Source organism: Sorex fumeus, unplaced genomic scaffold, assembly GCF_029834395.1.
Source record: "Sorex fumeus unplaced genomic scaffold, SorFum_2.1 ptg000036l, whole genome shotgun sequence".
Lineage (NCBI taxonomy): Eukaryota > Metazoa > Chordata > Mammalia > Eulipotyphla > Soricidae > Sorex > Sorex fumeus.
In genome coordinates, this window is record NW_026606093.1 from 16,945,981 (window position 1) to 16,971,240 (window position 25,260).

The 25,260-nt window shown below is 37.2% G+C and overlaps 1 protein-coding gene across 1 annotated transcript in view; it reads left to right on the top strand.

The window, feature by feature from the left end:
• Window positions 1-25,260, top strand: part of DNAH9 (dynein axonemal heavy chain 9) — a 577,218-nt gene that overhangs the window by 232,909 nt on the left and 319,049 nt on the right. Inside the window, exons 29-31 of the mRNA XM_056117744.1 lie at window positions 18,603-18,760; window positions 20,043-20,181; window positions 21,125-21,412. Coding sequence (XP_055973719.1) covers window positions 18,603-18,760; window positions 20,043-20,181; window positions 21,125-21,412 — 585 coding nt within the window. The remainder of the gene's footprint in view (window positions 1-18,602; window positions 18,761-20,042; window positions 20,182-21,124; window positions 21,413-25,260) is intronic.

Below are 25,260 nucleotides of genomic sequence, written 5' to 3' on the forward strand. Positions count from 1 at the left end.
GTCCTTATATCTACCATTCTTGGGTGTCAGTCTCCCATTCTGTTACTTTATATACTACAGATGGGTGCAATCTTTCTATGTCACTCCCTCTTCTTCTGACTCTTTTTACTTAACATGATACTTTCCATGTAGAACCAGTTGTATGCAAATTTCATGACTTCATCTTTACTAACAGCTGCATAGTATTCCATTGTGTAGATGTACTAAAGTTTCTTTAACTACTCATCTGGTCCTGGACACTCGAGTTTTTTCCAGATTTTGGCTATTGTAAACAGTACAGCAATGAACATACAAGTGCAGGTGTCATTTTGACTATACTTTTTTTGTCTCTCCAGGATATATTCCCAGAGTGGTTTTGCTGGTTCAAATGGGAGCTCAATTTGTAATTTTTTGAGAATCGTCCATACTGTTTTCCAAAAGGGCAGAACCAGTTGGCATTCCCACCAGCAGTGTAGGAGAGTCCATTTCTCCCCAATCCATGCCAACACTGGTTGTTTTTGTTCTGATCTGCATTTCTCTCATGATTAGTGATAAAGAGCATATTTTCATGTGCCTTTTTGCCATTCGTATTTCTTCCTTGAGAAAGTTTCTGTTCATTTCATTGCCCCATTTTCTGATGGGGTTGGATGTTTTCTTTTTGTAGAGTTCAACTAGTATAGCCTTGTATATCCTTGATATCAAACCCTTATCTGATAGGTATTGTGTAAATATCCTTTCCCATTCTGTTGACTATCTTTGTATTTTGGTCACTGTTTTTTTTTTAATTTTTATTAGTGAGACACCATGAGGTACAGTTTACAAATTTTTGTGCTTGGGTTTCAATAATACAATGATCAAATACCCATCCCTCCTTCAGTGCCCATTTCCCACCAACACGGATCCCAGTATCTCTCCCACCCCTCATCCCCCCACACCACCCTGCCTCTGTGGCAGGGCATTCCCTTTTGTTCTCTCTCTCTCTCTCCCTCTCTCTCTCTCTCTCTCTCTCTCTCTCTCCTATTGGGTGTTGTGGTTTGCAAAAGAGGCAATGAGTGGCAATCATGTTTGGTCTATAGTCTACTTTCAGCATGCTTCTCCCATCCTGGGAGGATCCTCCCAACACCCTTTACCTGGTGCTCCTTTCTCTATCTAAGCTGCCTTTTCCACTAGCATGTGCAGCTGGCCTCCAAGCCATGGAGTGAACCTCCTGGTACTTATCTCGGCTATTCTTGGGTGTTAGTCTCCTATTTTGTTACTTTATGTTCCCCAGATGAATGCAATCTTTCTATGTCTATCCCTTTCTTTCTGAGTCATTTCGCTTAACATGATACTTTCCATGTAGTACCACTTGTATGTAAATTTCATGACTTCATCTTTTCTAACAGCTACATAGTACTCCATTGTGTAAATGTACCAAAGTTTCTTTAACCAGTCATCTATTCTCAGGCACTCAGGTTTTTTCCAGATTCTGGCTATTGTAAAGAGTGCTGCAATGAACAAACAAGTGCAGATTTCATAAGCTTCTTAGTTTAATATAGTCCCATTTGTTTATCTCTGTTTCCACTTGCTTGGCCAGTGGTGTGTCATCTTTGAAGATACCAATAGCTTCAATGTCATTGAGAGTTTTGCCAACCTTGTCTTCAATGTATTTTGTGGATTCTGGTCTGAGGTTGAGGTCTTTAATCCATTTTGGTCTGATTTTCTTACATGGTGTTAGGCAGAGATCTGAGCCCATTTTTTAAATGTAGTTGTCCAATATTGACAGCACCATTTGTTAAAGAGGCTTTCCTTGCTCCACTTCACATTTCTTGCTCCCTTATCAAAGATTAGATGATCGTATATTTGAGGGTATGTGTCAGGATATTCAACCCTGTTCCATTGGTCTGCGGCTCTGTCTTTGTTTCAGTACCATGCTGTTTTAGTTATTACGACTTTGTAGTAGAGTTTGAAGTTGGGGAAGGTGATACCTCCAATCTTCTCTTTTCCCAGAATTTTTTTATCTATTTGTGGAGGTTTGTTGACCTTGATTCAGCCTTGGGGGATTATAGTAATCCAGGAATTTATCCATTTCTTCTAGATTCTCTTGTTTCATGGCATACAGACTTTCAAAGTACTCTCTGATGATCTTTTGAATTTCCTTGTTTTGTGTTGTGATATCCCTTTTTTCATTTCTGATTCGGTTTATTAGGGTTCTTTCTCTCTCTTTCTTTATGTGTCTTGCTAGTGGTTTATCAATTTTTTTATTTTATCAAAGAACCAATCTTGGTTTCATTGATCTTTCAGATTATTTTTTTGGTTTCCATGTTGTTAATTTCTGCTCTAAGTTTTGTTATTTCTTTCCTTTTGCCTGGTTTGGGCTTCTTTCGTTGGTTCCTTTCTAAGATCTTGAGCTGTGAAGTTAAGTTATGTATTTAGACCCTTTCTTCCTTCCTGAGGAATGCTTACAGAGCTATAAATTTTCCCCTTAACACGGCTTTAGCTGCGCCCCATAGGTTCTGGTATCATGTCTTCATTCTCATGAATCATGAATGAATCTTGTCTTCATTCTCATTTGTTTCCAGGTATCTTTTGATTTCTTCTTTGATTTCCTTCCTGACCCACTCATTATTCAATATTGAGTTGTTTAATTTCCAGGTGTTTGATTTGGTTCTCCATGTCTGTGCATGATTATGATCTTCCGTGCATCATAGTCTGAAAAGATAGTAGATACAATTTCTATCTTCCTGATTCCTTTGAGGTTTGTTTTGTGACCCAGCACATAGTCTATTTTAGAGAATGTCCCGTGTTATCTAGAAAAGATGTATTCTTTCTTTTTGGGATGCAAAGCCCTGTATACCTCTATTAGCCCTCTCTCTTCTATCTCTTCCTTCAAAGTCGGTGTTTCCTTCCTGAGTTTTAATCTTGTTGATCTATCTAGAGGTGATAGAGCAGTGTTGAAGTTTCCAACTACTATTGCATTGCTAGCAATGTCCTCATTAATATCTGTTAGCAGATGTTTTAAGTATTTAGCTGGTTCCTCATTGGTGCATATACATTAAGTAGTGTGATTTCTTCCTGTTGAACCTATATCACTTGATATATTAGTAAAAAATGATCTTTGCTGTCCCTTCTAATTTTTTTTAGCCTGAAGTCTATGTTATCAGATGACCACAACAGCTTTTCTGAGGAAGTTGTTTGCTTGCAGGATTGTTTTCCATCCTTTGATTTTGAGTCTGTGTTTGCTCTGACCATTTAGATGTGTTTCTTGTAGGTAGCAGAATGTGGGTTTAGTTTCCAAATCCATTTTGCCACTCTGTGTCTCTTGATTGGTGCATTTAGGCCATTGACATCGGGAGAGATTATTGCCATGGGGGTTTGTGCCATCATTCTGTAGGGGTTTGTTGTGCTTGTACAGGTTTTTCTTGTCTTACAAGTAGTCCACTTAGTCCTTCTTTTAAGTTTGGTTTTGAGTCTATGAAGTTCCTGAGATGTTGTTTATCCACGAAATAGTGTATCGTTCCTTTGAGTTTGAGTGAGAGTTTAGCCGGATAAACTATTCTTGGTGAAGTGTTCATTTCATTGAGTTTTTTTCCCCTATATCCCACCATTGTCTTTAGGCTTGTAGAGTTTCCTCTGATAGGCCTGCTGTAAATCTAAGGGGTACTCCTTTGTATGTGATTTCCTTTTTTGACACTGCTGCTTGTAGTATTGTGTCTCTGTCCACAGCATTCATAATTCTGACTATGATATGCCTTGGAGAGTTTTTATTCTGGTCTCTTTTAGTTGGCACCCTTCTGGCTCCTTGGATCTGTATGTCTGCATTCTTTAACTCTGAGAACTTCTTAGCAATGATTTCTCTAACTGTGACTTTTTCGTTGGAGTTACTTCCCTGTCCTTCTGGTACTCTGATGATTCTTATGTTGTTCCTCTTGAGGTCGTTTCCTAGGACTCTGATTTACCCTAGAGCTAATTTAAGGTTTTTTTCCATTGTTTGTTATTGCCTGTAAGCATTCTGCAGTTCATCTTCAAGCTCAGTGATTCTGTCTTTGGCTATAGCCATTCTACTGTTGAGGGCACCCACTGAGTTTTTTATTTCATCTACCAATACCTTTATTTGTGTCACTTCTGTTTGTAGCTTTGAAATTTATGGTCTCATGCCTGTATTTTCTTGGTGGGCCATTATATTGTTTCTTTCATGTCCTCCACTAATTTACTGAATGTCTGTTCCATCATTACTTTGAGTTCATTGAACATCTTCAACATTTCATCTCTGAATTCTTTATCTGAGAGATAGTATTTGTGGGTAACCCTTGTTGGGGCTTCTGGAATCTTTTCTTCATCTCCTCGTGGTGGAGATTTTCACTGTTTCTTCATATTGTTGTGGAATTATGGAGTTGTAACCTTCCAGTTCTCTATCCCTATTACCGCTTCCTACAAGAATGGATTCTGGATGAGCTCAGTTGATGATGGTCATGTTTTTCCCCTTCTAGAATACTTTCTTGCTCTCAAGCATTCCTCTTTGTTTTATGTGAGACCTCTAGTGAAGTTGTGGAGGATATGATCTTTTTATGTTGGTCTTGTGCAGCTTCTTGTGTTTAGTGATAGTTTTGGTGAAATTGGAATATGACACTACTATTGGCCTATTGTGACTGAGAGGCCAGGATTTTCTCCATAGAATTAGGTTATATGAATTGTGGCCTAAGTCTGCAGTACCGGGAAGGGGGAAAATAATTGCGGCCCTCTGTTCCACAGTAGGCCACACCCATTCTGCAGAGGAGACGCCTGACATAGAGGACATGCCCCCAGTCAGAAACCGGGGTCCTGGGGGAGCTGTAGGGAGGCCACTGCACCTGCCTGGCAGCACGGCTTATAGGGTGGGGTGGGGCTGGAGCATCCCATGCACCTGTTAGGCAAAGTGGTAGCCAATATTTGTTTTATTAGTTTTAAATTAGGTATTTTAGCTTACAGTTAGTCAGTCTTATTTATTCCTTTTAGAATTACTTCCTGATTTCAACTGCCTTTTGTATTACTTATTTTTGGTGTCATTGATTTCTGCTTCAACTCTTATCACTTGCCTTACATGTACCTTGGTATTTGGTATTTTGGTCTATCTGTAGTTCTTCAAAGTGTGTGGTGAGATTTTTTTACTAGAGCTTTCTTTTTTCCTGGTGTGAGCCTGAATACCTATGAACTCCTTTAGTACGCTGTATCACATAGGTTCTGATAATTTGTGTGTCCATTCTCACTTGTTTTGAGAAATCTTTTTATTTCTCCTTTGATTCAACTGTTATTATGCAGAAGCTTTAACTTTTTAATTAAAGAAATGGCTGTTATTAAGGCTTGCTTCTGGTTTTGTGCTCAGGGATGACTCCTGGTGGGCTTTGGAAAACCATATGGAGTGCTGAGGATAAACCTGGTTCGGCTGCGTGCAAGGAAAGTAAACTACCTGCTCTCCAGGCCTTCACAACATTTTTCTAATTAGAAAGGGCTGGAGTGATAGCACAGCCGTAGGGCGTTTGCCTTGCACGCAGTCAACATGGCAGACCTGAGTTCGATTCCTCTGCCCCTCTCGGAGAGCCCGGCAAGCTACCGAGAGTATCTCGCCCTCACGGCAGAGCCTGGCAAGCTCCCTGATATGCCAAACACAGTAACAACAAAGTCTCCAGTGGAGACGTTACTGGGTTCGCTCGAGCAAATCGATGATCAACGGGAGGGCCTTTACTTTACTTACATAATTTTTTAGAGGGATCCTTTCATTATAGACTTATGTCCTTGTTACTTTGTGATCTGAGGAATTACTTAGTATAATTTCTATTTTTGTGAGTTTTAGATTTCCTTCCCAGCATGTGGTCTATCTTGAAGAATATTCCATGTGATCTGTAGAATGTGTATTTTTTCTGGGGTGTTATGGTCCTGAATATGTCTGTTATATACAATTCTTCCATTTCCTCACTTAGAATTATTTCTTCTTTACAAATATTTTATCTGATTGATCTTTTCAATGATGATAGTGGGGTATTGAAGTCTCCCATTATATTGTGCTGCAGTCAATGTATATATTCAGGTCTATTAGCATTTGATTTACAAACTTTGCTGCCTCTTCATTCAGTGCTTATATGTTAATGAGATTAGGTTCTCTTAATCTATTAGTACCTTAACCACTATAAAATTTACATCCTATTGTATTATGTACAGCACAACCCTACAGCCAACACCATAGCTCATGATGAAAAACTGAAAACCTTCTCTCTAAGATCAAGCAGAGATAAAGACCAACAGTCTCACCACTATAATTCAGCATAGTTTTGTAAATCCTCATCATGAAAATGAGACAATAAAGAGGCATAAACGGGGCTGGAGCAATAGCACAGCGGGTAGGGCATTTGCCTTGCACGCGGCCAACATGGGTTCGATTCCCAGTATCCCATATGGTCCCCCGAGCACCGCCAGGAGTAATTCCTGAGTGCATGAGCCAGGAATAACCCCTGTGCAATGCTGGGTGTGACCCAAAATGAAAAAAAAAGAGGCATAAGTTTATCCAAACTGGAAGAGAAGTCAAACTATCATTATTTGCTATTGATGTGATATTGTAGTTAAAAACCCTAAGTAATAACAAAAAAGAGCTTCAACAATAAACTAACAGTCAAATGCCATGTTCTGAAATAAACTCCATGGACATAATTATATCAACAATGAAGTAGAAGGAAGCAAATTCTATTCATTATTGCATCTCAAAAAATCAAGTACATGAAAATAAGTTTAGTAAAAGACATATAAAAAAGTATATCAATACTAAAAGAAATAAACAAAGACACAAGGAAATGAAAAAAAATCCCCTATTCATTGATCACAAAGATTACCAGGGTCAAAATGACAGTCTTTCTTAAAACATTACAGAGATTCAATTTAGTTCCTTTGAAAATACCTATGATATTTTTTAGTAATATGGCCCAAATGCCATTGAAATTCATATAGAATAATAAAATCCCCCAAGTAGCCAAAGCAATTCTAGAATAAAATAGAATAAAATATGTGAACTTATCCTCCCTCAACTTTAAATTATACTATAAAGCTATAGTAATCAAGAAAGTGTAGTACTGGAATAAAGACAAATTCTCAAACTACTGTAATTGAATTGAGAGCCCAGAAACAGAACCTCAAGTACAAGGACTGTTAATATTTAACAATGGAGCAGAGAGTAGGATGTGAAGCAAGAAAAGCGTCTTCAACAAATGGTGTTGGGAAAACAGGACAGTCATATGCAAAAATAAGAACTTGGGTCTCTATCTCACAGTATGTACAAAGCTAATTCAAAATATGTTAAAGACCTTGATATCAAAGACTGGAGACGCTGTACCATGGTCAAGATGGTTTTGATCCCCATCAACCCTTATTATAACCCTGATCTTCTCCAGGAGTGATTCCTGGTTCAGTCAGTAGTAAACGTGGAGCACAGTCAGGTGTGACCCAAACACACACACACACACACACACACACACACACACACACTATACACACACACAACACCTAAATGTCATTTCAAAATCTATAAATTGTATTGAGGGAAGGGGAATAAAACATAGGAAGAACTCTTAATGACATTCACCTAAAAGGTATCTTCATTCTCTCAATACCATTGGCCAGCAATTAGTAAAATTAAGCAAATGAGACTACATCAAATTAAAAGCTTCTTTCTGTATTGAAAAGGAAATAATGACTAGAATAAAAAGACATCCCACTGACTGGGAGAAATGTTTTTCCACCACTCATATAACAAAGCATATAACATAACAACTCATATAACTAATATCCAAGATATATAAATCACTCATAAAGCCAAATGATAACAAAAAATAAACAACCCTATTGAGAAGAGAGATGAACACCCCTTAAATGAGACATAGATATGGCCAACTAGGTATATGAACAAAGAAAATGCTCTTCATTAAATCATCAGGGAAATAAAAATTAATAATGAAAATTACCTTACACCAGTAAGACTAGAATGCATTTAAATAAACAAAAGCAACCAATGTAATGAATGTGGGTAAATAGTAAACATTTATCCACTGCTAGTGAAAATGTCTACTGGTTGAGCTGCTTTGTGAGCAATATAGATACTTCTCATAAAAACATTCTAAAAATTAAACTTCCATATATCCCAACTTTCACTTTTTATCTCTACCCCGAAGACCCCCCAAAACAGTTTCAAAACAGCACTGATATGGGTGTTGCAATTTGGATTACTTAAACTACATTCCAATGTGAGCCACTGGTGATATACACTAGTGTCAGTATGGTAAATATTCCTTACTTGATCCCACTCCACCTCCAGACTTTCTGCTTCGTTCAGTTTGGTCTGTGCTAAGAATTCACATTAAAATTTGGTGTTACCCAAGGATGCAACTATGGAATGGTGGAAAGTCACTAATAGACAGACAGACAGACAGATAGATATGTGTAGGATAACATTGTTTTGTCCTTTCTCCTCTGCCACAAGGAGCTTAGGTTTATTGGGTTACACCCATCACAATGCTTCGAAGCACTCCCATTTCCTTAGTATTCATCTTTAACTTTTCTGTGATCTGCTTTCTCTATCTGTTAATCACTCATTTCCCCTGACCAGACCCTGTGACTTGTAAAGTCAAATTCTTCAGAGATCTCTTGATTTGTATTAGTAAGTGAAACATTGCTCTTCTCTTTTTTTTATGTCCTTTGCATAGTTTACTTTAAGAAATGTCTTTTGCATATAGACACATGAAGATAGTTAATGTTATGCTTTTATAACCTGGGAATTAATTCACTTCGAATAATATTTACTCTGGGGCATCTATCATATTTATTCAATTTAAGCCTCAATTTCCCTTAGTTCCTAGCATCCCAGAAGCAAGGTCCCGACAAAGGAACTGAATGGACCCAGAGCAAGTGGTAAGCTACCCTGGCATTGAAATGGGACAGGCCAAGTACCATGAAACTTATAATAAGCTTAGAGCAAGGTCATGGACGAATTCCGTCATGACCAAAAGAGAACTGACTGGAAAAGCTCTCTGCTAGAGTTAGGAAGGACTAATCTGGCCTGAGGACTGGGATCTATAGCGAGATGTCCCCAGGAGAGCCACCGTGTAAGCTTAATATATCTCTTACTGTGTCCATACAAGATGACAAGAAAGATTATTAAGAAGTAAATATAAGATGAGTTTTTAAAATTTATTTATTTTTTTCAAATACCCTTCCCTCCACCAGTGCCCATTTCCCACCACCATGGAACCCAGTATCCCTCCCACCCCCCATTCCACCCCCATCCCAACCCTGCCTCTGTGGCAGGGCATTCCCCTTTGTTCTCTCTCTCCTTTGGGGTGTTGTGGTTTGCTCTCCAGAAGATGATTGTTTTTGTACCAAGGAAAGGAGAAGTGCGTCCTTAGATGAAGTTCTGCCCTTGAGTGGATCTCCTAGCCAGAGCTCTTTGTCTTAAAAGAGCTTCCCTGGAAGGAAGGGAAGGGCTTCACATATGTTGATTGTGCTATCTGATCTAGGTGTAGTTGCTACCCCAATGCCTGGAGGTAGGGCTCTAGACTAAGGATGAGAGAAGATGTGGGGAGAGTAGCATGAGGGACAGGAGAAGACAGGAATGAGGCGCAGTATGAGACTGTTCTGGGGCGCTCAGTGAGACTAGAATAGGCATGTGGGGAGAATTGAATAAATAGCAGGACAGAGATTGGAATAAACAGTTACTGATCACCAACGAGCCTGGCGCCCTGTTCCCTCCTTCATGTATGTGTTGGCGCTGGCTGAAGGTCAGAAAAACAGCTCATGGTCACTAAATACATGTGGTGGGAGAGAACCCACTCAACTTCTGTATTGAATACACAGATAGGTGTTATGGTAGTGGTCAGGGGTTACTTCTGGCTCTGCACTCTGGATTTGTTCCTGACAGTATCCAGAAGACCATATGGACCACCAGGGGTCAAACCGGGGTCAGTCATGTGCAAGACAAATGCCCTACCATCTGTACTATCACTCCAGCCCCAGGCACTAATATATTCTTAACATCAGTGTCCTACTTGTTAAATATGTTTGGTTCAGATCACAGTTTTATCAGCTTAGATGATGCCTTGGGTCTAGTAATTGTTCTTAGCAATGAATTGTGTGGTAAGATGTTTACTAGCTTCCCTATTCTCTGTCCAATAAATGCCTGTAGGACCTTCCTTCTGGTTGAAATAGTAAAAAGTCTTTAGATGTTGCATTGCTCCTGGGGAAGGTAGACACAGAATCCCTCATCTGAGAACTCTAGTTTCTATGTAACTTTTCATTTTTTTGTTTATTAATAGGTGGCAAAACCATCCTTTCTTATATTGTAGGAACTTTTATCTCTAAAGTATATAGAAATGATTATTTTCAGAGCAAAACAATGATTCTTAACTTGTATATTTGATTAGCAATACAATGCTGTGTATTGCTCTCACAGTATTCATTCTAATAAAAGAAATTTTGGAAAAACACGTGTACTTTGGTATCAGGTTGCTATTCTTGACATGGGTTGCCCTACTCACCAACTTCCGACATATGGCAATACCTTTTCTTTTATTTTTGAAAAAAATTGAAGTAATTTTAGACTTACAGAAGAGTTGCAAAAATAGTATAGCAAGTTCCCACATATCCTCTGCCAGCCCTCCCCTTATATTGGCATTAACATATTATATAATCATAGAACAATTTCTTTACTGTTTTCTTCCTCAATTTCCTTGTCTATAAAATACCCATATCATACAGCTACTAGGAGTATTGAAAATATAAAGTTTTTATCGTAGAGTCTAATGCATATCACGTGCTCAATAAATTTATTCTTCTGCTGGTTCTTTTATTACTTTAGGTGCTAGTTTGAACAGGTAGATATCCCTCTACCTGTGTGTAGACCTCCTGTTTCAAAATTGAATCCATTTCATGGATTCTGCCTGAAGTACCATAAATAGTTCTGGATTTTGCTAGAACCAGAACTTTATCAGGATCTCATAAATTTTAACTCTAATTAGATTCCAGTGGCTTGTTCTGTGATCCTGGTGGCTGCCAGACAAGAAGGAAAGGCTAAGCAGCTAGTTAGTCTCTGCCCCATCAGAGCACTGATGCTCCAGGGTTAAGCGTTTCTTCCATTCTATTTAACGCCCATCCCTCTACAGAATTTTATACAGAACAAAGATGCCACCAATCTCAGTTTCTAGGGTAAGTGTTGTTGGAGGGAGTTGGGATGCTAGGAAACTGGACCCTCAACTTTCCCTTAGACCAAAGATGTAAAGCATTTTGCAAATAGTAATTAGGACCAAAGGTGTAGAGCAAGTTGAAAATGATAATTAATCTCACTTTCTCACTTTATACGAAGGCAAGTATATTTATAAACAGGAGGCCTGGGGATGAAAGACAGACCCATACTTTAGCACTCAGATGACTTGGAGTAAAGAGGGTGGCAAGAGGGGCTCTCTGGTGCTACAGGCATCAGCAGAGCTGGATCTGTCTGCTGGTGATGAATAAATATGTTCCCTGCAGAATGACACTGGGCTGGAGCGAGAGCACAGCAGGTAGGGCATTTGTCTTGCACGCGGATGACCCGGATTCGATTCCTCCACCCTCTTGGAGAACCCGGCGAACTACTGAGAGTATCTTGTCCACAAGGCAAAGCCTGGAAAGGTACCCATGATGTATTTGATATGCCAAAAACAGTAACAACAAGTCTCACAATTTGTTGTGAGATGTTACTAGTGCCTGCTCGAGCAAATCGATGAACAATGGGAGGACAGTGCTATAGTGCTACTCTTCAAGTAGTAAAGAAGTTTCCATCCCAGTCTAATTGCTGAGAGTCAAAATATATTCAGTCATTACAGCTTTTCTTTGGGAACAGGATCTGAATCCTAGTTGTAGTATTATTACATATTTTGGCAGAAGCAAATGCAGCTCTTTCAGATACTGGAGAGTTTTGTTCTGTTCAGAGGTAGGTAGTCCTGTGTTCTCTCTCTCTCTCTCTCTCTCTCTCTCTCTCTCTCTCTCTCTCTCTCTCTCAATATTCCCTACTTCTCTCCTCCCTCCCTTCCTTCCACTTACTTATGGAGTATATGTATCTGTGTGTCTGTGTCTGTTTCTCTGTCAAATTCAGAAACACAAAGATGTAGATACACACGCCTTATCCAAATTTACACAGAATTCTAAGATAATCTGAACATCCTATGTTCAATATGCTTTCCTTTAAAGAATTTGGAAAATCTTAGAGATATTTTAGAACGTGGGTAAACAAGTATATATCTTTGTCTCCCCTTCTTGTGTTGTTAATTATTTTGGTACACTTTTTTCAGAGCACCATATGCCATGAAAAGAAAGAGGTACATTTAATTTATGTTTCTACTATGGGTTTTTAAGTATTCTAAATTGTGAATCTAACTAAGTCAGACATCAACTTAAATTCTTATTCCAGAGCTTTTAAAGGTCTTACTCTCTTTAGGAAGATCTGGGTAATCTAAGTCCAGTCTGCATTTGATCCTGGGGTCTCTTTCTTCTTCCTTACCATGGACCAACATTTATCAAAGGACTATTTGTGCTCACACAATATTATCTGGATATCTAGTATGGGGCGTGGCTGTGGAGAGTTAAATCAACAGGGATCAAAACTTCAGTGATATTTGCATTTATAAGTTTTGTGTTAGTCACAGTTTTTATGCATTTTCTAGAGTTACTCTATTCTCCAAATCAAACAGTGGCTAAAAAGCTCAAGCTACTGAATTCATTTGCTTCATTTAAATCTAGATGCTCCTAATGCATGCATATTCAGTCAAAGGGTTCCACCTCTTAATGCTTCTGTTTTATCATAGAGAAATGAGGATATTGGTGTTAAAGTGCCCCCCCCAGAGGATTGTCCTGATAATTGAGTTAAAATACAAAACCAAAACGCTTTCAAAACAGAACCTGGTATATGACCAGTGTTAATGTATTTTAGTTATTGCTACAGAGAGGACTGAAGTATAGAGAGCTGAAGCCTGTTTGCTGTTTACTACCAATCTTTTTAAAATTTTATTTTAGTTAATTAGAGATACATGATTTACAAAATTATTGATGGTTGAGTCTGAGGCATGCAGTGTTCCAATACTAATCCCCGGACCAGCGTCAATTTCCTTCCAACAGTGTTCCCTTGCTTTCTCCCCTACCTGACTCCCCATGCCTGCCATCTTGACACATATTTCAAAGTTCAGTGGTTGTATTTTAGATCTCATGTTTTTAGTATTATTGAGTCTGTATTTGAGACATATAGTCGTAGTGCTCTCCCATATAACTGGTGTCCTTGAAGCCCCTGAATCTTGTTCCCCATTACCTCCCTTTCTCATCCTCTTCCTCCCTCCAACACCTTGATTCTTTCCTTCTCTATCCTCCTCTGTATATTCTTGGGTCAAAAGTGATTAAGTTATTCCTTTTTACATTACTTTTCTTGTTCAGTTATTCTATATACCACACATAAGTGATCATTCTGTGATTTCTTATTTTGTATTGAATCACCTCCAGAAATATAGTTACAAAGTTGTGCATGGTTTTGTATGGTTGAGTTTCAGTCATACAATGTTTCAATATCCATTCCTTCACCAGTGCACATTTTCTGCCACCAATGTCCCCATTTTCCCTTCTTTCCACCTGTCACTACTATCCCCAACTTCTGTCCACCCATCCACCTCAGCCTCCTGTATGGAAGACACTTTTCTTCTCTCTTTTATCGTCCTTTTTGGCATGTGGTTTGCAATGCCATTACTTTCTGTGCTTTTCTTCTTCTGACTTATTTCATTCAACATGATATCTCCTGTTCCCAACCATGTTGTACCAAATTGCATGATTCCATCATTCCTTGCAGATGTATAGTATTCCACTGTGTGTGTGTGTGTGTGTGTGTGTGTGTGTGTGTGTGTGTATACACACTACAGCTTCATAACCCATTCATCTGTCATTGGACACCTAGGTTGATTCTTAGCTATTGTACTAGCTAAGACAAAAATATTACCACTAATAATATAATTATTTTAGCCTAGCTAAGTACTAGTACAATATTATTATTGTTACTATTGTTCATTATTCTTTCTAATTATATTAATAATAGTTTTATTTTACTAGCTAAGTACAATAAGCTAATACCTTAACTATTGTACTAAGTGCCTAAATGAATAATGGTATACATATGTCTTTTTTAATGATTCTTTTTCTCTTGAGAGTAGAAAAAAATTAAGAAAATAGAATTGAAACTAATGGGTCATATGACAGCTCAATACTAAGTTTACTGAGAACTCTCCATACTATTCTCTATAGGGGTATAGATTAGACTACATTCCCACTAGCAATGGATTATAGTTCCCTTTTCACTAAATTTTCACAAACACAGAGTACTCCCACTATTTTTGGTGTGTGCCATTGTCACTGGTGTGAGATACTCATTGTCATCTTGATTTGGATTTCACTAATGATAAGTCATGTGTACGTGCCTACTGGAAATCAACCTGTCTTCTTCTGAGAAGTATTTATTTCCTCTTCCCATTTTTGAATAGGGACTATTTATTTATTTATTTATTTATTTATTTATTTTTGGCTTAGGAGTCATACCTGGCATTGCTGAGAGCTTAATTCTGGGGTCTGAGTTCAGGGATCACTCATAGCAGGTCTTGAGTGATGATGTGGGATTTCTGAGATCGAACCCACGTCATCTTCTGTGCTATCACTCTGGTCCCAGTTAAAAGTATAAACTATAAGTCACTGTTTTGACTTTTATTCGATGTAGTATTAGAAGTTCTGACCAGGCAAGAAAAACAAATAAAAGGGATCCAAATAAGAATATAATTCAAATTATCTCTAATAGCAGATAACATGATAATAGACAGAGAAAACCCTGAAGAGTTCACAAAGGAACACTTATAAACAATAAGCATATATAGCAAAGTGGCTGGTTGCAAAGCCAATAGACAAAAATTAGTTGCCTTCTTATATACAAAAGAATTAATCTGAGGAGAAAGCAATAAAAGAGTCTTTCTAATTTAAAGCAACATCCAAATACATCAAGTATCTAGAGAAAAAATTAACAAAATATATGGGAAATCTATACTTTGAAAACTTTAGATCACATAAGAAAGAGATAGAAGAAGACCTTAGGAAATGGAAAAATATTACATGATCTTGGATTGGAAAAATCAACATTGTTAAAATGACTATCCTACATAATCTGTTATATAGATTCAATTCAATCCCCAACCAAATTCAAATGACATTCTTAAAAAAATTAGAAAAGTCAAAAATAAGGTTTATATGGAATTAGAAGATACCCTAAATAACCAAAGCCATACTGAAAAATAAGAAATTGGAATGTATTTCATTACCTAATTTAAAACTCTATTATAAAGTTATAGTGATCGAAACTGTACTGGATTAAGGAAAGTCTCTGATCACTGGGTCAAAATCAAACACCCAACATCAAAACCTCATATTTATGGGCAGTTAATTTTCAATAAAGGAGCTGAGAACAAGAAATGGAGTAAATATAACTTCTTCAACAAATAATGCTGGGAAAACTGGGTAAATACATGCAAAAATTAAAGTCCATCCATATCTCACACATTACACAAAAATTAATTCACAGTAAATCAAAGATTTTGAGATCTGACCACAAAATATAAGGTACAGGGGCTGGAGCGATAGCACAGTGGGTAGGGTATCTACCTTGCACGCGACCGAGCTGGTTTGATCCCCAGAATCCCATATGGTCCCCCAAGCACCGCCAGGAGTAATTCCTGACTACAGAGCCAGGATATCCTCAGTGCATCGCCGGGGATGTAACTCAAAAAGCATTGAGGTAAATACAGGCAAAGTATATAGGCAATTTTAAGATTTAGACCTCAAAGGAGTCTTTAATGATCTTTGCAAAGGCAACAGAATCAGATATAAACAAATGCTCAACATCAGACTAAAGATTCTGCGTGGTAAAAGAAATGCAGGCTGAAACTAAAAGATAGGCAACTAAACAGAAAAAGAATATTTGTATTCAACACATCAGATAAAAAGGTTGATATGCAGAATATATAAATTACAAAAATAATAAGTCATAATGTTTATTTATTTTTAGTCATCATAAGGTTGCAGTTATTTATGATAGTGTTTCAGGGATACAATGTTTCAACACTGGTTTCTTCACCAGTGTACACTTCCCTCCATTAACAGCCAACCTCCATTCCATTTGCGTCCTAGCCACAAGTTAAATAAGAAGCATTTTTTTCTTTTAGTTTTTTAAGTTCTGGCACTGATTTACAGAACTGTTACTAAGTGTTCTGCAACCTCCTTTTGGTTGAATGTTTCCCTCCACCATAGATGTTGCCCAATCCCTATCCTATCCCCAAACTCCCCAAGCGATATGTCTGCTTCTAAAGACCAGTTCTCATACCCTATGTTTCCATTGTCTTTGGATAGTTTTCATCCCACCATTATGCATTTTTATCCCGAATAAATGAGATAGATCATTCTTTTTCAGTCCCTCTCCCTCAGACTACCTTCATAAGCATGATTCTCTCTAGGCTCCCCATGTAGCAGCAAATTTCATGACTTTATCTAGTCTAATGTTAAAGTAATATTTCAATGTGTAATTGTACCAGAATTTCTTTATCCAGTTATCTAATCTTAGATACTTGGGTTGTTAACAGATTTTAGCTATTGTGAATAGTGCTGCAAGGAACATAGGAGTGCAAATATAATTTTTCCATTTTGTTTTTGAATCCTTGGGATATAATCCAAAAAGTGTGGTTGTTGGATCAAATGAAAGCTCAGTGCCTAAGTTTTTAAGAAACTTCCAGAAAACAATAGGGACATTCCTTAATGTCCATAATGATAACTTAATGATGACACCCAGTTGTCATTTCACTAGGAAAGAAAGTTCCTTTCTCCTTGTGTCCATACCAGCACTGGTTGTTCTTGTTCTTTTTGATGCATTGTAATCTCTGTGGTGTAAGATGATATCTTAAAGTGTAAGACTATATCTTATTGTTCTTCTTATTTGTAAGTCCCTGGCGATTAGTGATGCAGAGCATTTTTTCATATGCATTTTGACTATTTGTATATCTTCCTTGAAGAACTTTATGTTCATCTCTTCTTATTTTTAATGGAATTTCACACTTTTCTCATAAAGTTCTACTAGTGCCATATATATCTTTTAATTATACATTTAATTATATATTTGATTGAATATATTTAATTAAATAAATTTATAATAAATATATTTAATTAAATAAATTTAATTATGTATTTCTCTTATCAGCTGAGTTTTGGGAAAACAATTTCTCCCAATCTGTGGGCTGTCATTGTATACTGGCCATCATTTCCATTGAGCATAAACTTCTTAGTTTAATTTAGTTCCTTTTGTTTATCACTGCTTCCACTTGATTGGTCTGTGACATTTTGTTCAGAACCTTCCTTTAGCTTCAGTGTCATGGAGAGTGCTGCCTGTGCTTTCCTATGTGTATCTTATGGATTCAGGTCTGATATAAAGGTCTTTAATCAATTTTAAATTTAGTTTTGTGTAAGAAGTTAGAGGTGTGAGTTCAAAAATTTTTACATATAGCTGACAAGTTTTCCAACACTACTTGTTGAAGAGGCTTCCTTGCTCAACTTCATATGTTTCACCCCTTTATAAAAAATGAACGAATTATATACCTGATTATATAATGTCTGTCTTGGGATACTTAACTGTATTCTATTGGTCTAATGGTCTATCTGCATTCCAGTACTATGCTGTTTTAAGTACTACCACTTTGTAATAGTTTGAAATTGAGAGAAGTGATGCCTCCCAACTTCTTTTTCCCAGTCATTACTTTAAGTATTCATGGTATGGGGGGCATATTTCCATATGAACTTCATGAGTGTTTGATATATACTCTTTGAAAAATGTCATGGGTATCTTTATAATGATTACATTGAATCTGTACAATGTTTCTGGAAGTATTGCCATTTTTAAGATATCATGAACAGCTTTGTAAGCATCTATCTTACAGTGATTCAATAAAATTTTTTAAGTAAACAACATAAGTACAGCAGAGAAAAAAATTCTTTGATTTCCTCTCTGATCCAGTTGTTATCTAGCAGCGTGTTAATCAACTTTCAAGTGTTGAAATTTTTTCCCCATCTTCTTTTCCAGATTCTGACTATTGTGAATAGTGCTGTAGTAAACATAGAAGTGCAGATAATGTTTCTGCTGTATGTTTTTTGGGACCCAAGTTTATATTCCCAGGAGTGGAATTGCTTGGTCACATATCGGCTTAAATTTCTAGTTTTTTGAGGAATCTCCAGATCATTTTCCAAAAAGGCTGGACCAGTCGGCATTCCCACAAACAGTGAGGAGAGTCCTTTTCTCCTCACATCTACACCAGCACTGATTCCTCTTGTTCTTTCAGATGTGTTTCAGTCTCTGTGGTCTGAAATGATATCTCACCGTCATTTTGATTTGTTTCTCCCTGCTGATTATTGATGCAGAGCATCTTTTCATATGCCTTTTGGGATATACAGTATTGTGTTCTGTGTAACCAGGCATTTCCAGCTTTATCTACCAGTCAACCACTAAACTATAGTGTGTGTATTTCTGTGGCCTCCTTAACCAGGTAAAAAGTATTCAAGATGCAATCCGTGATAAGAAACAGCGGTTCAATTTCCTTGGGGAAGAGATTAGCCTGAATCCTTCTGTGGGTATCTTCATCACTATGAACCCAGGCTATGCTGGCCGAACAGAACTACCTGAGAATCTCAAGGCTCTCTTCAGGTAAGCATTAGCATTTCTCTATTCAATAGTACAAAAAAAGAAGTCTCCTTTATTTTTCTACTGAAATATTTAATATATATATACACGTGTGTATGAGTGTGTATATATACTGAACCAATTGATTTGAAGAAATACTGAACCAATTGATTTTTTTTTTTTTTTTGCTTTTTGGGTCACACCCGGCGATGCTCAGAGGTTACTCCTGGCTCATGCACTCAGGAATTGCTCCTGGCGGTGCTCAGGGGACCATATGGGGTGCTGGGAATCGAACCTGTGTCGGTCATGTTGGCTGCGTGCAAGGCAAACGCCCTACCTGCTGTGCTATCGCTCCAGCCCCCACCAATTGATTTTTAAATGTTTTATGCCATCACTCTAAAATTTTGCTTAACAATCCAATTTTTAATTTGTATTTTTTAACTACCAAATTATTTTTCATCTCTGAAGCACAGTTTTATTTATTTTTTGTATTTTATAATCTATCATAATCATATCATTGAGTCTTGTTAGGCATTTTTAAACAATTCTCAGTTAATGATTACATTCTATTTTATCTAGCACATTGTCCACAATGCAATTAACTACTACAACATAGCTAAATGTTAAGATTGCTTTTTGACATTTAAAGCAAACTTATGCCTAAGGTGTAGTATATATTTTGAATATGAGTACTTTTCTCTCTATGCCTGATTATTATCATTTACTAGTAGATTCCTAGATGTGGAATTATCGAGTTAACAGTGTAGAATATTTTTTAAAACTGTTGATACACGTTGAAAAATTACTTTATAAAAGAGTAATGCTGAATTATACTCCTAGTGGCAATGCATGAGGTGTCCTCTTTCATTTTACATTTGCCACTGATAGCTTGTCTTACAATACTCTTTATTGTGTTAAGAAAATATAAATGTACTCTCTAGTAGGGACTGAGGAGTGCTTCTTTTTTTTCATAAAAGACAAAACATTTGAAGGGAAAAGGGAATAGTACTTTAGGGCTTAATTTTCCACCTATTAATTGTTACTAAAGATATATCTGTGTCTCTCTATATGTGTGTCTCTCTGTTTCTCTGTCTCTATTTCTCTATCTTTTTTAAGTTATGTTGAAATCTTGGGCAAAAGACTTTACTTCTTTTATCCTTAGTTCATCTTTAAATTCAAAGTCTTACAAAAAGTAATTTTTTACAGATGTCTCTCTGTAATATGAGTCAGTGTTTCTCATCCTCCAAGATCCCCTCTAACTGTGTGGTTGGAAAAATAACTTTTCCCTCTTTCTTCTTGTACATAGACCCTGTGCAATGGTTGTTCCAGATTTTGAGTTGATCTGTGAAATCATGCTAGTGGCAGAAGGATTTATTGAAGCCAAGATATTGGCCAGGAAGTTTATCACCCTTTACCAGTTGTGCAAAGAGCTTCTCTCCAAACAGGTACTCTGCTTTGTTAGACTGCTGACCAATTATGTGTGATTGTATCAGCTCTAAATAACTTCTGGAGCCAATGTATTAGTGAAACATACTTGCCTTTTTATAGTCACTATGCCCAAAAGCAAATAAATTCTCTTACCACTTCCATAATAAATATTTGTGTTCATGTTTTAAATTCATGATGCAAAATAATTTTGATATAGAAAGGTTTCTTGGTATATGCCATGAGAAATATCACAGTAATTTACTTTCACAGAAGTTTATATTCTGAAATTTCTATTTTTATCTCTAAAGTTGTGTTTTTAATGGTCTTAAAAAAAAAGGTTTTCCTGAGTGTCTAAAAGCATGTCTAGTAAGACATGGGGGTTTATTTTCCTGAAACACCACTCCAAATATAGTTCTGGCTTCCTTACTTCAGTATACTAAAGCATCATTTACTCATTAATTCTTCAAAGGTGGAAATAATCCTTGATATTATCTTCCTCCTTAGTCCTCTATTTAATCATGAATCATCTATTATTCATGATACCCCCTGGAAATTTCTCAAGTACATCTTTTCATTTTGTTGTCATCCAACTAGAAAATTACTAGTGCTAAAAGTACAAATCTTTAATCATGATCTTTATATCATTAATCCTTTGTTACGTGTCTGTCTCTCTCTTTTTGGAGGTTGGGGGTCACACCCAGCTATGCTCAGGGGTTACTCCTGGCTCTGCACTCAGGAATTACTCCTAGTGGTGCTTGAAGGACCATATGGGATGCTGGAGATTGAACCCCGGTTGGCCGCATGCTAAGCAAACGCCCTACCCTCTGTGCTATCACTCCAGTCCCGCTATGTCTCTGTCTTGGCCTCAGGAATAATACAATAACTGATGCAATAACTGAAAATTTGTAGACAATAGCCTGGTTCTTACCATCTCAACTACTCTCAATTGTCCTTCTGCAGGATCACTATGACTGGGGACTGCGGGCCATCAAGTCAGTACTAGTGGTTGCAGGATCCCTGAAGCGAGGAGATCCCAATCGTCCTGAAGACCAAGTGTTGATGCGATCCTTGAGAGACTTCAATATTCCCAAAATAGTGACAGACGACATGCCGGTATTCATGGGTCTAATTGGGGACCTCTTTCCTGCTCTGGATGTTCCTCGAAAAAGAGACCTCGACTTTGAAGCATTGGTTAGGAAGGCAGTTTTAGATCTGAAACTTCAAGCTGAGGATAATTTTGTGCTCAAGGTACTCTGCGTTCTATTTCTTTAAGATTTCTTTGTCTCTTAATTTTTTCTTGGATGTTTCATTCTTAATATAAAATGTTTTCTTTGGGCATACAAATATTTATGTACTTAGTGATTATTTAATGCATGCTATGGCTCTTTATGGTGATACAAACATTGTAGGCTATGTGGAAGAAAATCATTAGCATATGCAATAATTTCAAAATAATTATAAATAAATATAGTATAATGTGAAAGGCATGTGAGTTTGTATGCATCTTTAGAATTTGTAAATATTTTGAAATTGTCAAACATAAGTTTTATTACAATAACAAAAATTATTAAGGTAGTAGGGCAAATAACGTCCTCCTAAAATAATGTCCAAATCTATCTATATCTATTTCTCTCTATATAATTTTATTAAAACATGTGATTTGCAAAGTTATCCATACTTGAATTTTAGACAGACAATGTTGCAATACTGATCCCAACATGAGTATAAACTTCCCTCCACCAGTGTTTCCAGGTTACCTCCCCCGTCCTTCCAACCTCAGCCCAACTGCCTCTTCGCCTGTCCTCTTGACACACCTTTCTAAGTTCTGTTGTTCAAGTTTAGGTCTCTTTATTTCAGTGTTGTTGACTTTGTGGTTTGGATATTTGGCTCTGTCATTCCTTAATATCACATTTGTATCTTAATCCCCTTCCCCTTCCCCCATTGCTTCTCATATATCCCTTCTCTCCCGACCTCTACCCTTTTATTCCTTCTCTTCCCTATACTCTGGGGCCAAGGTTGATCTGGGCATCCCCTCTTCAAAACATAGCGTTCATGCATCCATTTATTCTAAATATATCATTTCACACTTTTTAAGTCCTTTGGCATTTGTCTTGGGTTTCTCTAAAATTGGCATAATCTCTTTTGACTTACAGAAGCATAAATGACACTAGCATCAAAGTTCTCCCCAATAGGATTTTTACATTTCTTATGGTATCAAGGACTAGAGCAATAGCACAGCGGGTAGGACGTTTGCCTTGCACACAGCCAACCTGGGTTTGATTCCTGCATTCCTCTCCAAAAGCCCAGCAAGCTGCTGAGAGTATCTCGCCCACACAGTAGAGCCTGGCAAGCTCTCCGTAGTGTATTAGATATGCCAAACACAGTAACAGCACGTCTCACAATGGAGACGTTACTGTTGCTCACTCAAGCAAATCAATGAACAACTGGAGGACAGTGCTACAGTGCTACCACATAAAAGAGATATCATCCTGTGTTCCTTCTTCTTCTGGCTTACCTCATTTAATATAATGTCCTCCCATTCCATCCATGTTGCAGTTCCATCCAATTGCATGATTTTATCATTCAGCTGTGTAGCATTCCATTGTGTGTATATACACCTTCATGATCCACTGACCTATTGCTGGACACCTAGATTGATTCCAAATCTTAGTTATTATACTGAGTGCTAAAATGAATAATGGTGTGCAAATGTTCTTTTGAATGAATGTTTTTTTCTGTCTTTCTATACTGCTTATTAATACTCAAAGGCAGAATTGTTTAGTTATTTGGGAGCTCAGTTCTGAGTTTACTCTGTACGCCCATACTGTTTTCCATAGTGATTGGAACAGACAACATTACCAGCAACAGATGAGGGCTCCTTTTTCATAACATCTCTGCCAATAGAGACAGTTATCTGTATTTTTGATATGTGTCATCCTCGCTGGTATAAAATATCTTATTTGTTTGCCTTGATTTGTATTTCTCTAATAATAAATGATAACGAGCATGTTTTCATGTGACTGTTAACTATCCATTGGTCTTCCTCAGAGAAATGTCTGTTAATTTCCTCGCCCCATTTTTTACGAGATGTTTAGGTTTGTTGCTGATCTTTGTGAGTATATCTTCTCCCACTCAGCTGTCCTTTAGTTTTAGCCTCTGTTTCTTCTGCTATAAACTTTTGGATTGATGTGGCCCCATTTGATTAGTTTTGACTCTGTACTCTTTGAAAATGGCTTCGTCTTGTTGAAGGCTCCTTTGAGGTGTAGGTTATGGAGCTTTCTGCTTTTATGTAATTTATAGATTCAGGTATAATCTCAAGGTTTTTCATATACTTTGAGTTTACATTTGTGTAAGGTGTAAGATATAAATTCAGCTTTAATATCTTGTTTATGGTTATCCTACTCTCCCAACACTATTTGTTTAAAAGACTTTCTTTATTCATTTTCATGCTGTCAGCTCCTTTATAAACAGCTACCAATTTCCTCATTGAAGTCTGTTAGCAGTTGTTTTAAGTATTTTGATGGTCTCTCTTTGGGTGATATATGTTTGTTAGTGTAATTTCTTCTTCATATACACATCCCTTGATTATTAAGAAATGACCTTCACTGTCTCTTCTCATCATTTTTCGGTCTGAAATCTATGGTGTTTGATATTATTATGGCAACCCTGGCCTTTTTGAAGGAGTTGTTTGCTTGAAGAATTGTTTTCCAGCCTTTGACTTGAGTCTGTGTTTGCTCTGATTATTCAAATGTGTTTCTTGTAGGCAGCAGAATGTTGGATTCAATTTTTTAATTGAATTGTATACTGTTGGTTTCAGTATACTATTTCAGTATTTTGGAACCACGTGTCTCTTAATTGGTGTGTTTAGACAACTGACATTGTGAGAGATTATTGTTGTTGGGTTTGTGCTATCTTTCTTTAGAAGTTGGAAAGGAATTCTTATATTGTGTTTGTGGGATTTGTCTTGCCTTACAGTATCCTCCTTCAGTTTTTGATTCAAAATTGGTCTTGAGTCTATGAAATTCCTGAGCTTTTATTTATCCACGACGTTTTGTATCTCTCCTTCAAATTGAATGTGAGTCTAGTTGGGTAAAGTATTCTGGTGAGGAATCCATTTCATTCAGGTTTTTAACTATATTCCATCACTCACTTCAGGCCCATAGGGTTTCCTTGATAGATCTGCTATTATATAGATCTGGTCCTTTGTATGTAATTTCTTTGACCTTGCTGTTTTCATTGTTTTTTTCCTACCTCTCTTATATTTCTGATTATGATTTGTCTTGGAGATTTTTTATTAGTGTTTCTTTTAGCTAGTACCCTTCAGGCTCCTTGGATCTGGGTGCCTGCATTCTCCAGCTCTGGCATCTTTTCAGTAGTGATATCTTTGATGGTTACATCCTCATTGGGTTTGCCTTCCTGTCCTTCTGGGACTCTAATGATTCTTATGTTGTTCCTCCTGAACTCATCTCATGTTTCTCTTGCCCGCTTTTGAGTAATTTTGAGACCTTTACCACCTTTAGCTGTTGCCTTGAGGTTTTCTGCATCTCATCTTCAAGTTCACTGTGTCTATGTTCAGCTGCTGCTGCCCTAATGTTGGGGGGCACACAGTGAGTTTTTCATTTTATCTACCAAGTTTTTTATTTATGACATTTCTGTTTGTAGTTTCTTATTTCTGCTTTCATTTCCTCGTATATTCTGTTGGATGCCCAACCTGCTGTTTCTCAAAACTAATTATAACTTCCTCACTATTTTGTCTTTGAATTCTTTATCAGAGAGATTATGTATAAGGGTATTCCTTGTTGAGGTGTCAGAGCTCCTCTCTTCATCTACTTGCATGTGGGGCTCTGTGCTGTTTCCCCATGGTGCCTGTAGTGGTCTGGAGTTGGTATATTATCAGCATCCCCTCTATAGTGCCAGCTCACCTTGGTGAGCTTGTGGGTGGAGGTCTCTTCTTTCTCCTTCAAGGTTATTTCCTTTCTTTTATTGTTTCTGTATAATTGTGTGGAGCCTCTAGCACTGATTCAGGTAATGTTTTTTTAACTCACTCTTACTTTTTGATTAGGGTCGTTTTGATTTTTTGCACTCACGTGTGTGTG